Source organism: Nerophis ophidion, linkage group LG18 (assembly GCF_033978795.1).
Source record: "Nerophis ophidion isolate RoL-2023_Sa linkage group LG18, RoL_Noph_v1.0, whole genome shotgun sequence".
In the NCBI taxonomy this organism is placed as follows: Eukaryota; Metazoa; Chordata; class Actinopteri; order Syngnathiformes; family Syngnathidae; genus Nerophis; species Nerophis ophidion.
In genome coordinates this window covers 12,540,401-12,555,332 of record NC_084628.1, presented here as the reverse complement: position 1 = coordinate 12,555,332, position 14,932 = coordinate 12,540,401, and the positions used below count along the sequence as shown (strand labels likewise).

At 33.9% G+C, this 14,932-nt stretch overlaps 1 protein-coding gene across 1 annotated transcript in view; it reads left to right on the top strand.

Moving 5' to 3' along the window:
• Positions 1–2,522: 2,522 nt before the first annotated feature.
• The window catches only part of barx2 (BARX homeobox 2), a 37,086-nt gene continuing 24,676 nt past the window's right edge, over positions 2,523–14,932 (top strand). Inside the window, exon 1 of the mRNA XM_061878753.1 lies at positions 2,523–3,207. Coding sequence (XP_061734737.1) covers positions 3,021–3,207 — 187 coding nt within the window. The 5' untranslated portion in view covers positions 2,523–3,020. The remainder of the gene's footprint in view (positions 3,208–14,932) is intronic.

The window sequence follows — 14,932 nt, the reverse complement described above, 5'->3', positions numbered from 1 at the left end:
TGTTTGTTTTTCAAAAAAGAAGAGCATCAAGCTATGGGACAAAATCAGTGGTATAATTGGTAGACTATGCAGCTATGCCATTGAAAATAAATTCACTTAAAAGTATATATACTTTAAAATCCTGTATAATTGTACATGTTTATTTTTTAATCAATACACATTATGATCGAAAATAGTGTTTATTTTAATCAAAATATGTAATGTAATTTTAAGTCTATGGGGCAAAGACAGTGATTCATATGTGGGGAATGCAGTACTAAGCCATTGCAATAAGTATTGTATAATCATTTAACAATATAAGTACTAGGGCTGTGAATCTTTTGGTGTCCCACGATTCGATTCAATATCGATTCTTGGGGTCACGATTCGATAATATATCGATATTTTTTTTTTTTCGGATCGATTCTCGATTCAAAAACGATATTTTTCCGATTCAAAACGATTCTGTATTTATTCAATACATAGGATTTCAGCAGGATGTACCCCAGTCTGCTGACATGCATATAATTGTCAAGGACAATGTTTTATCAACTGATTGCAATAATGTAAATTTATTTTAACTATTAAACGAACCAAAAATATGATTTATCTTTGTGAAAACATTGGACACAGTAAGTTGTCAAGCTTATGAGATGCGATGCAAGTGTAAGCCACTGTGACACAATTGTTCTTTTTTTTTTTTTTTCTATAAATGTCTAATGATAATGTCAATGAGGGATTTTTAATCACTGCTTTGCTGAAATTATAACTAATATTGATACTGTTGTTGATAATCATTTTTGTTTCACTACTTTTGGTTCTGTGTCGTGTTTGTGTCTCCTCAATTGCTCTGTTTATTGCAGTTCTGAGTGTTGCTGGGTCAGGTTTGGTTTTGGAATTGAATTGCATTGTTATGGTATTGCTGTGTAGGGGTTTGTTGGATTGATTAAAAAAAATAGATTTTTTAAAAATGAGAATCGATTCTGAATCGCACAACGTATTCGATTCGTATTTGAATCGATTTTTCCCCACGCCCCTAATAAGTACCAATGATTGTCACACACACTAGATGTGGCGAAATTATTCTCTTCATTTGACCCATCACCCTTGATCACCTCCTGGGAGGTGAGGGAAGCAGTGAGCAGCAGTTTGTAAGATCTAACAATGCAAAAAATAACCACATGTATTTTACTCAAAATTTTTATTATAATATTTGAATTAATTTTTAGATTAGACAAAAACAGTTTTAATGGAAAAAATACACTGCTACACCATTGAAATATAAATGACCTTTAAAACATGTTCAATAAAAAGCATGGTAAGCTTATTTAGATGTTTTATAACGAATCAATACCAACAAATATATTGATTGCATTTATTTGTTTACTAGTATATTAATAACATTTAATATACTAGGGAGACATAGGGTCAAAACAATAGCAAGCATTTATGATACTTGCTTAGTTAATATATTTACATACATATATTTGTAGAACATTTATGTATACATATATATATATATTTGTGTGTGTGTATATATACAGGAACGGCGTGGTGCAGTGGAAGAATGGCCGTGCGCAACTCAAGGGTCGCTGGTTCAATCCCCACCTAGTACCAACCTCGTCACATCCGTTGTGTCCTTGAGCAAGACACTTCAACCTTGCTCCTGATGGGTGCTGGTTAGCGCCTTGCATGGCAGCTCCCTCCATCAGTGTGAATGTGTGTGTGAATGGGTAAATGTGGAAGTAGTGTCAAAGCGCTTTGAGTACCTTGAAGGTAGAAAAGCACTATACAAGTACAACCCGTTTATCATTTATATATATATATATTATACATATGTGTGTTTTATATATATATATATATATATATATATATATATATATATATATATATATATATAATTACACACATGTATAACTTGTATGTATGTATATATATATATATATATCTACATGTGTGTATAACATGTATTTGTGTGTATAAATATATATTTATATGTATGTGTGCTATATATATATATATACATTATATTTACATACGTATATCTTTATATAATTTGTGTGTATATATATCTATACATCTAATATACGTATATATATTAAACATATGTTTGTGTATATATTCAGTACATATATCTATACACACACATATGTGTATATATATATATATATATATATATATATATAGATAGACAAATAAAAAATACAACTCACCAACTATGAAATTATATAACAAGCATACATGTCGCTTCTGTCAGCTGCGACAGCTGTTATACATCATAAACTGCTTTAAACTGTTCTAGACAAAGGGTCAAAACAGTGGAAATCTACTTTTGTTTTTTAATTAATTCATAGCTGGGATAAAAACTGATCATTAAAATGCAGCAATATGCTGCTATAACTTTGAAACAAAAGCACTTAAATGTTAAAAATGATGTATAATCATTTAACAGGCATGTTTAATATCCATCCGTCAATCCATTTTTTGTATATAATCAGTAAAACAAATATTGAAATTAATAGCATTTATGATTTGTTAGTAATATTTCACCTGATTTAAATGTAGTAATCATTTCATATTTCTCTGACTTTACAACACCTCTAGTATTGGCTCTCATTAGTGTCCCTAATAAAGTACCCCATTGTTACAATAAATATCATACCACCAAAACAAACAAATACAATAAATGACACATAAATCCCAATACATTGAAATAATTTTGGATGATTTTTTTATGCGCAAAAGTACCCAGTAATAAATAGGAAAAGGTGTTGATTTAGGTGAATGAATGGGAGTGATTGAGTGTCTATTATGGCGGAGGGCGTGTACTAATGGAGGCGAGAGAGATGTTTATAAAGAAGTGGTTGTGAGTACACATCTCATTCACTCTTCTACTCCGCAACACAACACATTAGAACATTCACACAATGATTGTGTAGTGTCGTAACCTCTTCATTAATTATTGTTTTATATATGCGCAAGGTGCACTGTCTTGTATCGACACTACCACCACCACCACCACCACCAAAGAGCGAGCCGTCATGCATTGCCAAGCCGAGGTGAGGCTCTCCTCCCCGGGCCAGCTGAAGGCTACCAGGCGGCGCTACAAGACCTTCATGATAGACGAGATTCTCTCCAAGGAGGCTTGTGATTACTTTGAGAAGTTCTCCCTTTACTCCGTCTGTCCGTCGCTCATCGTGCGGCCGAAGCCTCTGCACTCTTGTTCGGGTAAGAAATCCCTTTTAACCCACCTGATTCATGCAAAAATAACAATTTTAAAGTCATGTTTGTGCATAATTAGTGGATTTTCTAAGCAAGTCTCTGACAGTTTTTACACCACAAGCAGCAATCTTTAAAGTTGGTTTTATTAAAAAAAATCACTGTGCACAATGGGTTTATTGACACTGAATACATCATGTTGACAAGGAAATGAAAATTTATTTGAATTATGACATTTCTACTGCCTGCTGACTCACTTAGGATGCTGTAAATCACTGTAGTTAAGTATTTAGTGTTGAAAACAACTGACAGGGAAGAGTGCTTGAGGGCTTTTTCTGATGATAAACGACTGAAAATGACATTTATTTTGTCAGCATTTATGAAACATCCTGGGCCAGATAACTTTAAAAGAGCGCGTCTTTCCTTTTTCGTTTTAAATTCAACAAAGTAGCACATTAAATTAGAGGGTGTCCAAAAATCCGGTCTGGGGGCCATTAGTGGACCGCGTCTGGGATATTTTTTTCTGGTCCGTTGCGTATTACAACAATAAAATTACACGCAGAACAAAATATTTCCAGATATTAAATGTTGCAAGAATGTTTTGTTAGATATCAAGCAAGTAATTGCTTTTTTTTTTTTTTTTTACTTGAATACGTCATTTGTGGACTATAAAAATAATACTAACTAGAAAACATGGCTTTCTGGTGATTTATTGTTTATGGCCTGCATCTTAGACGTTATTTTTTTACAATACATTTTTAAAAGGTGGTTATTCCGGACCATTAAACATAAATACGCACAATAAATGCAAACAATGGTTGGCCAGAGTTTGGCTCAGTGGCCATTTTTGGCCCGTGGTTTGTAGTTTTATTGACCTCTAGCATAAAAACAATAGAATAATATAACATTGCGATTGTTTCTTTTTAAAGGGTTTATCCATGGTCATAAAACAAAACACTTGTCTTAAATTAAAATAGGGGTGTTTAAAGTCTGTTTTTAATTTTTATTGTATTTTTTTAGTGCGATTCATAAATAAAAATATTTAAATGGGGTTTCAAGTGAGTTATTACAGTGATATTCAGCTGTAAACGTTTGGAGTATGTACCCATTAAAGCTAATTGCCGTGAAGTCTGCAATAATAACTACTGCAATTTGATAATGACACTGCAGGTTTTGGAGGGTTATGGCGGCGGTCAAAAATAGGAGGCCTCATCCCTCTGATGTGATGGAGGGTTCCGTTGGATAGGGTAACCCGCTCCGGGACGCCTCGTATTTGGATCTGCGGGGGTGTGAGACACACTATATTCCTAACATCCATTGACTTTAGTGCTTGGTATGGCAGAAGGCAGCCTACTGTAAGTAGTGGTCAAGAGGAGCTGCAATGACCCTCTGTCGCCAGCAGAGGCCGCTAAATCACTCATTTGCCACCAATGTGACTGCTGTTTGCATCAAAACGTGCTGTCACTGAACAACATAATGGCACCTTGCATTACTTAGTTTGCTCTTATTGTGCAAGATTAATATTCACTGTACTGCAACCCTTATCTGACCTGGCAGCGTGGTGAAAAAAATGTAATAAAGTAGAAGTGGGAGTGTGTTTGTGTATGTAGGGCTCAAAGTGGAACGACTTTTCATCCCGTCTTAAAGCCTAAATGTGTCACACAATAAAGCCTCCCATTTAGCATAATGCAGCCTTGTTAGGCTTGATTACACCCATGTCAACAGACAGTGAGGCATGCACACACACACACAATTTTCAGTTAAGACTAGGTTGGATGAGCTAATCATATTCATTCAGCTAAGACACGATGAGTCGACGTGATTTAGCAACACTGCACTTTTGTTTCCACACTTAAAAGATTTAATAAGCTACGTGACCTGTTGTCATGTTTACATTTCCCTTCCATTCCAACGACATTTGTTTTAGTTTTTTTTTTTTGTATTTAAGTTTTGCTCAACAATAGTTTTTAACTTTCAGTAGAAGATCTGACCCCCATCCACACTCAAAAAAAAAAAAAATGCAGCTTTAGCAACATTTGCGTTTGAAAACAAAAACGGATTAAAATGCTTTTGTAATGCAGTTGCAAAAAAATAAAAAAACATAAAAATAATCTTTGAAAAGCTGTGGATTTATTGGATTTGCTACAAACTTTACATTATTTTCTAGAAAATTACCATGCATTTTTTTTTACATTTTATTAAGAAAACAAAGACAACTCGTCTATGTATTAATATTGCAAATGTGTATTTTCTCTAATATACATTTAAAAGTGGAGATTCAATAATAATGCATTATTTAAATTTTATTTTGGAAAACATTTTAATGTATATTATATTTTTAAATGTGGAGACAATTACGGGTATTAATTTCTATTATTTTATCTCCTTTTATTGGCAAAACAAGGACAAACATTTTTCAAAATGTTTTGTATATTATTTAGATATTTGTGTTTATTGTATGTATATAATATTTACAAGTTTTGATGTAAAATAAATAAATACAATATATACATTTATTTATATACATACACACACATATATATATATATATATATACACACATATTTATATATATACATACACATATATACATGTGTATATATATATGTGTATATATATATATATATATATGTGTGTGTGTATGTATGTATGTATGTATGTATGTATGTATGTATGTATGTATGTATGTATGTATGTGTGTGTGTGTGTGTATATGTATGTATATATGTGTGTGTGTGTATATGTATGTATATATGTGTGTGTGTGTATATGTATGTATATATATGTGTGTGTGTATATATATATATATATATATATATATATATATATACATCCATTTTTTTACCGCTTATCCCCTTTGGGGTTGCGGGGGGCGCTGGTGCCTATCTCAGCTACAATCGGGCGGAAGGTGAATTATTTTCAATTAAAACAAAGGCTTGGGAGATACATGTCCTTTTGTAGAAAATAATTAAAATAAATTGAACACAGCAAACACAATGTGCTCCATTAACATTAAGAAAAATATATATATATAAAATAATTATAAATAAATAATATAAACAATTTGAAAAATAATTAAAAAGAAGAATTTGATAAAATAATGATTATAAATTACCTAGAGTCACAACAGGGCCATGACGACAGATACTTAATTTCAAATATACTTCATATTAAATAACTAATGTGTTTCTTTTTGTTAACATTACGTACGGTTGTAATGTGTAAAAAATACAAAAAATTCAAAATGTATTTATTAGAATCACTTTTGGAAATATTTTTGTCTGTAGCATTTCCAACTAACGTTTTGCACGGATACGACACTAAACACGTTTGTGTCCAGTAGATGAAATGTTGTTGATGGCGTTGGTAATAAAATCAAAATAAATGGAAACGTCTTGATCTATTCTTAGGCGTAATGGTTAGCATAAGCATTTCCTACATGGCGACCTTGATTATCAAGAGTATCTGTTGCACGAGGCGGCGTTTTGCTCTTTGCAGCTCCTTAAACAGTTTATTTGTAGCCTATTGATGGGACAAGTGCTTGTCAACAACAACGTGTCTGATGTGAGTTCATGAGAGTCAACTTTCCTATACAGTATGTGGACATTTCAACACATTTTTCTTTTGCTGGCATTATTTATATACTGCAAAGGCATCGTTTTCTCTGTCTTTTCACTACATTGGTCCAAAGCAACACTCACGAGGTCTTCCTTCCAAAAAGTGCCAATGTGAGTGATTGATGGCGTGAAACACATTGTGATCAAATGTAACTAGTAGTTGTGCACAAGAAAAGGACTAAAAAAGGATCTTGTCTCTGCTTGTTGGAATCTGATGTTGGAGGATTAGTAATGACCTCAACACCTTGACATGATGTCATCATCAGCCGCAGGCGCTGTCATGATGCTCGGCCTGGCAGCTTCCAACTAATGATGAGCACTTTATATCTTCAATAGGTGCACTACCATTATATTTTTGTTTTATCGTCCGTATAATAATGAATTTTTATTCTCAAAGATTGACTACTTTTTTGTATGAATGCAACAATATTGTCAACATTATTATTTCCTGAACTTTAACTTGCAAAATCATTTATTTTTAATGGAATATTATGACATTGTTCCTGTAAAATTACATCTTATTTTTCAACATTTTTGTTTTGTTTTTTTAATTAATAATTAAGTGAATAAAATAAATATGATCATGGATAATACTTTATTCTTAATTAAGTAATACAATCAGTATATATTACGTATTTTTCAAATTGTGAAATACACTTTTATGGGTTTTTTTTATGTAATATGACTACCTGTTTTCCTTTTTTTTGTAATGCTTCAAAATCATTCCATTAAAAGTATAACTTTTAATATAATGTCAACATAATTATTTTATTTTTTTATTTCCTGAACTTTAACTTGCAAAATCATTTATTTTTAATGGAATATTATGACATTGTTCCTGTAACATTACATCTTATTTTCCAACATTTTTTTGTTTTTTTAATTAATGATTAAGTGAATAAAATAAATATGATCATGGATAATACTTTATTTTTAATGAAGTACTACAATCAAAATATATTATGTATTTTTCAAATTGTGAAATACACTTTTATGTTTTTTTTATGTAATATAACTACCATACTGCAAAATCATTCTATTAAAAGTATAAAAATGACTACTTTTTTGTATGAATGCAACAATATTGTCAACATTATTATTTAATTTTTTTATTTCCGGAACTTTAACTTGCAAAATCATTTATTTTTAATGGAATATTACGACATTGTTCCTGTAAAATTGCCACTTATTTTCAAACATTTTTTTTTTTTTTTTTTTTAATATTTAAGTGAATAAAATAAATATGATCATGGATAATACTTTATTCTTAATGAAGTAGTACAATCAAAATATATTATGTATTTTTCAAATTGTAAAATTCACTTTTATGTTTTTTTTATGTAATATAACTACCATACTGCAAAATCATTCTATTAAAAGTATAAAAATGACTACTTTTTTGCATGAATGCAACAATATTGTCAACATTATTTTATTTCCTGATCTTTAACTTGCAAAATCATTTATTTTTAATGGAATATTATGACATTGTTCCTGTAAAATTACATCTTATTTTCCAACATTTTTTTGTTTTTTTAATTAATAATTAAGTGAATAAAATAAATAGGATCATGGATAATACTTTATTTTTAATGAAGTAATACAATCAAAATATATTATGTATTTTTCTGATTGTAAAATACACTTTTATGTTTTTTTTAATGTAATATAAATACCATACTGCAAAAATTATTCTATTAAGAGTATAATTTTTCGGCACAAAAACTTCACTGAAAATTATTTACTTTTCTCACAATCATTTTTTCTTCCCATATTCCAAAATCACTGTTGTAATAGTCTCTTTAATTGTCGTTTAATAGCTGCTTTTATTGTAATTATGCAACATTGTTCGCCTAAAATTTTACATATATATTTTTTCTAAAATAGTTTCTTTTTCTTGAGATATAACAATAACATTCTTGTAAAATCCCAACTCTTTAATGTATTTGAAAAAAAAAATCCTGTCAAAATGGCAATATTTCCTTGCAATATAACAATTTAATCCATAACAATAATAATGGTAATACTCGTCATGACAGCTTCTATCTAATGTCAGATTATGCACTGCATACTTATTCAATAAGTAGACTTAAGACAAGTGGACCTTTTTATGTATAGTGTTTGTACAATTGTATCTCATTGTCCTTGCAATAATGTGCTTTTATTCTCATAGAATCATATATTTTTTTACAATTATTGTATTTCCCTTTTTTTTTCTATTTACTGAACTTTTTTTGCTGAATTTTACATCATTCATTGTAATTATTTTCCACCGATTTTCTAAATGATATAATAAATTAATAAAAAATAAATACAAATGATCATGAATAATACTTCATTTTTAATGTATTTAAATGTAATTTAATGGGTTTACATGTCTAGCACTTTTCGACCTTTTAAGGTAATCAAAGCGCTTTGACACTATTTCCACATTCACCCATTCACACACACATTCACACACTGATGGAGCTGCCATGCAAGGCCCTAATCACGAACCATCAGGAGCATGTCTGTTGTGCTCAAGGACACAACAGACATGACTAGGATGGCGAAAGCCGGGGTTCGAACCAGGAACATTCAGGTTGCTGGCACGGCCACTCTACCAGCTTAAATACTTATTTTATACCTTTTTTTTTTTTTTTTTAAACTACTGCCTTTTTACTACCATTTTTACTTAAAGATTACGGCCCATTTTTTTAAAAAATAAAATGATAATCCGTTTGGCACAACATTTCACCTAAAATGATTTACTTTATTCCCAGCCCCCAACCCCCCGCTTTATGTTCTGACTTCACTGGTGTAAAATGGATGTTTTTTTTGTTTTTTTTTATGTAATATTACAATATTAAATCATCTGTTCTCTAAACCAGTGGTCCCCAACCACTGGTTTATAATAAAATAAAAATGTTTATTAATTTTTATTAAAAAAATACATTAAAAAAAATTATATATATATTTTTTTGTATTAAATCAACATAAAAAACACACTATACACTTACAATTCGTGCACCAACTACAAAAACCTCCCTTTTTCATGACAAATACGTCCCTTTTTCATGACAAAGAAAAAGAAAAAAAAAAAGGATCCCCCCCAATTTTTATTTAAACTTTGTACATCCTATTCTTTTTTTTTCTTATACAATTGTTGCTTTTTTCTTCATTCTTGTAAATTCCGAACTTTTTACTTTAACAAAAAATTCCTACATTTTCTTGTAGTATTACTCTTTAATTAATACAATTCATTTAACAATAATAATGGTAGTGATGATAATACAACTTTGATGTAAAAAGACCCATTAATTTGTCATCATTCCTATTTTATTATTTTTTTTAAAAATGTTCATTTATTTATTTGATAGTGAAATCATAATACAGGTGCTGAGAGAACGGATACTTTTTTTGTCCCCCCTCCACACACTCGCACACAAAAATAAAATACAATAAATGTATTAATAAAGAATAAAAATAAAAAATCACACACAAAAAATTGTATAAGGAAACAATACAAAATAAATGAAAATACAATTTGAATAACACCGATGTACTGCCTTCCACTTCACCACAAGCATAAAGAGAATCACACGAACCAACTATAAGAAAATAAAAAAAAGTTCACAAAAATACAGAGAAGTGAATAAATACAAAAAAAAATAAAAAAAAAAAAATTGGAAAGTGGAAAGGTTCATCGTCAACAGTGAGTGTTATATTCATCCTATATTGTCTTTAATTTAGCTATGTAACTAATCATACAGCCCCAGGTCAAGTCAAATTGTTTTGGTGTCCTCCTCAGATTAGATTAAATTTTCTCAAAATGTAAGAAAAACATGAGGTCCTTAAGCCATAGGGAAGCCTTGGGGGCAAACTGTGATTTACACTCCAATAAAATCCTTCTATGAGCTATTAATGATGCAAAGGCGATACTATCCCTAAAAGTCTGCTTGATTTGTTGATAGGTGGGTGGAATCCCAAAAATAGGCAATTCTGCACAAGGCGTCAACTTAAAATTGAGCACATCTGCAATATGTTTAAATTTATTAGTCCAGTCGGCTTTCAGACAGGGACAGGACCAGAACATGTGTGCAATGTTTGCAGGAGTCAATTGACATGGATTACACGTGTCTGCAATATCGACATACATTTTGGAAAGTTTAAAGTTAGTAAAATATATGCAATGGACAACCTTAAACTGTGTTAGATTAAGCTTTGAACAAAACGTGCTATCATTTATTTATGTCAATGCAGATTTCCAGTCATTGTCATCCAAAACCTTGCCAAATTCTGCTTCCCAGTATTTTCTAATTTTGCCTAGAGATGTCTTTTTCAGATGGGAAATTAGGATATACATTTTAGAAATGATGCCTTTCTGATTCCTACTTTATTCTTGTAGGATTGCAATGTTTATTTTTTTTTTGCCCTTAGTGTCTTTCATAGCGCTGCCCTCAATAGGCCCAACTTTTTGTGTGTAAATGTAACTCGGTGTGACTTTTCTTAACACATTTCTGTTGGATTCTTTATGACGTCGACTTTTATTGGGCTGCCACATGCGTTCAGCCAACCCCTGAGCTTCGACCCCCTCCTCTTCCTCCCTGGCGGCTCCAGACAAGTGTTACTTTTTATTGATTCTGGCGTCTCGCTGCTCCTGTGCGCTCACACAGAGGGCACGACTTAGTGTGTGTGTGTGTGTGTGTGTGTGTGTTCTGGCAATTCTTACTTAATGGGGACATCGCTCTGTTTACATCAGGGGTGTCAAACTCAAATACAGAGTGGGCCAAAATTTTAAACGGAACAAAGCCACGGGCTTAGGTTGTACAAATTAACCTTTTAATAGGGACCCAAACAAGTTTTGCATTAAATATTGAACAAGCAAGGCTTATATAACTTTAGTGACATGCAAAATCCAGGTTCAAATAATAATAATAATAATTAAAAAAATATCAATGGCATATCAAATAAAATTTAAATAAACATTTTATGCCTTTTTTTCTATTTGCAATCTTCTGAGGTCAATATCAATTTTTTTCCACAGGCTAATTAATAATAAATTTGAAAATAAAATAACAATAATGAATGAACCAAACATTCAAGCCTTGAAGTAGCAAGAGAAAATGCATGAATGAAACGTTAATTATTGGTCAGTTTGCTGGAAGTTTCCCGGAAGAGTTAGTGCTGCAAGGGGTTCTGGGTAGTTGTTCTGTTGTGTTACGATGCGGATGTTCACCCGAAATGCGTTTGTCATTCTTGTTTGGTGTGGGTTCACAGTGTGGCGCATAAAGTTGTTTATATGGCCACCCTCAGTGTGACCTGTATGGCTGTTGACCACGTATGCCTTGCATTCACTTGTGCGTGTGTGTGTGTAAAAGCCACAAGTATTATGTGACACGCTGTTAGTATGGAAGAAAATCGGACGTGACGACAGGTTGTAGAGAACGCTAAAGGCAGTGCCTTAAATGCACACCCCCAATATAGTTGTCCAGGTGGAAATCGGTAGAAATTCGGGAGAATGGTTGCCCCGGGAGATTTTCGGGAGGGGCACTGAACTTCGGGAGTCTACCGGGAATATTAGGAGGGTTGGCAAGTATGAGTATTAGCGGTGAATGCGGTCTTACAGCGGCACCGACGCTGTATAACACCGGCGGGCCAGCTCTTATGCTAAATTTATATTGCCTCAAGGGCCAAATTAAATTACATGGCGTGCCAGATTTTGACACTCATGGTTTACATAGTCACCTTTTAGGGGACCTCTGACGGTATGGGGACAAAAAACAGGTCCCCTAAAGGGAAACCTTTTTAAATGATGGACAGATCCAATCTGAAGATGCCTAAGTAAAAAGTGAAACATTTGCTATCCTGGCATTAATAGTACTGTGATTCTGTATGGTATCCATCCTTAGTTAAAACTAATATATTTTTCCAAAAACAAGATCTGGTTTTGTGTTCCTTAGGATGACATTTTCATACAGCATGATTATAAAACATTATTACCTTAAAGTATGATTCACATTCAAAATTCTCCATCCTTCTTAATATGGTAGTTGGAGTTGCAGACAACTTCACTACTTGCTAAATAGCAGGTTTCCATAATGTCACAGAAGATGCAGGATTTGCTTTAACATTTATGTGGTGAAACTTCCTATAAGAAGACAGCTATAGTGCTGTATTCTGAGGATCATCCATCCATCCATCTTCTTCCGCTTATCCGAAGTCAGGCCGTGGGGGCTGCAGCCTAAGCAAGGAAGCCCAGACTTCTCTCTCCCCAGCCACTTCGTCTAGCTCCTCCCGGGGGATCCCGAGGCGTTCCCAGGCCAGCCGGAAGACATGTGTCCTGGGTCTTCCCCGTGGCCTCCTACCGGTTGGACGTGCCCTAAACACCTCCCTCGGGAGGCGTTCGGGTGGCATCCTGACCAGATGCCCAAACCACCTCATCTGGTTCCTCTCGATGTGGAGGAGCAGCGGCTTTACTTTGAGTTCCTCCCGGATGGCAGAGCTTCTCACCCTATCTCTAAGGGAGAGCCCCGCCACCCAGCGGAGGAAACTCATTTCAGCCGCTTGTACCCGGGATCTTATCCTTTCGGTCATGACCCAAAGCTCATGACAATATGTGAGGATGGAAACGTAGATCGATCGGTAAATTGAGAGCTTTGCCTTCCGGCTCAGCTCCTTCTTCACCACAACGGATCGGTAACACGTCCGCATTACTGAAGACGCCGCCTGTCGATCTCACGATGCACTCTTCCCCCACTCTTGAACAAGACTCCTAGGTACTTGAGGATCATGTCATATTTAATTTGATTTTTTTTTTTTAATGCTCAGTAGTCAAATTTGTGTGAATTATGCAACATTAATTAAATTTTGTCCCCATGAACCATATTAACTTTTTTTTCCCCAGGGTCCCCAGTACGAATGATCAGCACATTACTTAATCAATCCAGGGATTTAAAGACGTGTAGAAGCTAAATGGGCAGTGGCCATTTTACCCATTTTTTTGTTACGCCTCCACAACCTGTAGAAAGGGTGGTCCCCACAAGTGATGATCAAAAACTGGGTCCCAATTCCAAATGATAACCAGTGTGTGTGTGCGTGTGTGTGTTCGTGTTCTGGCAATGCTTACTTAATGAGGACATCGCTTTGTTTACACAGTCACCTTTAGGGGACCTCTAACGGTATGGGGACAAAAAAACAGGTCTCCTAAAAGGAAACCTTTTTAAATGATGTTACTCACAACCTGTAGAAAGGGTGGTCCCCACAGGTGATGATCAAAAACTGGGTCCCCATTCCAAATGATAACCTTTGTGTGTGTGTGTGTGTGTGTGTGTTTGTGTGTGTGTGTGTGTGTGTGTGTGTGTGTGTGTGTTCGTGTTCGTGTTCTGGCAATGCTTACTTAATGGGGACATCGCTCTGTTTACACAGTCACCTTTAGGGGACCTCTGACAGTATGGGGATGAAAAAAACAGGTCTCCTAAAGCAGTGGTCCCCAACCTTTTTGTATCCGCGGACCGGTCAACGCTTAATAGTTTGTCCCGCGGCCCGGGGGTAGGGGCGTCCCTTGTTCTTCTTTGTCATGAAAAGAGACATTTTTGTCATGAAAAAGTGAGTTTTTGTTGTTGGTGCACTCATTGTAAGTGTATATTGTGTTTTTTATGTTGATTTGAAAAAAAAAATGAAAACAATTTTTTTCTGTGGCCCGGTACTAATCGGGCCACGGCCCGGTGGTTGGGGACCACTGCCCTAAAGGGAAACTTTTTCCAATGATGTTACTCACAACCTGTAGAAAGGGTGGTCCCCACAAGTGATGATCAAAAACTGGGTCCCCATTCCAAATGATAACCTGTGTGTGTGTGTGTGTGTGTGTGTGTGTTTTCTGGCAATGCTTACTTAATGGGGACATTGCTATGTTTACACAGTCACCTTTAGGGGACCTCTGGCGGTATGGGGACAAAAAAACAGGTCCCCTAAAGGGAAACCTTTTCCAATGATGTTACTCACAACCTGTAGAAAGGGAGGTCCCCACAGGTGATGATCAAAAACTGGGTCCACATTCCAAATAATAACGTGTATGTGTGTGTTCGTGTTCGTGTTCTGGCAATGCTTACTTAATGGGGACATCCCTCTGTTTACAC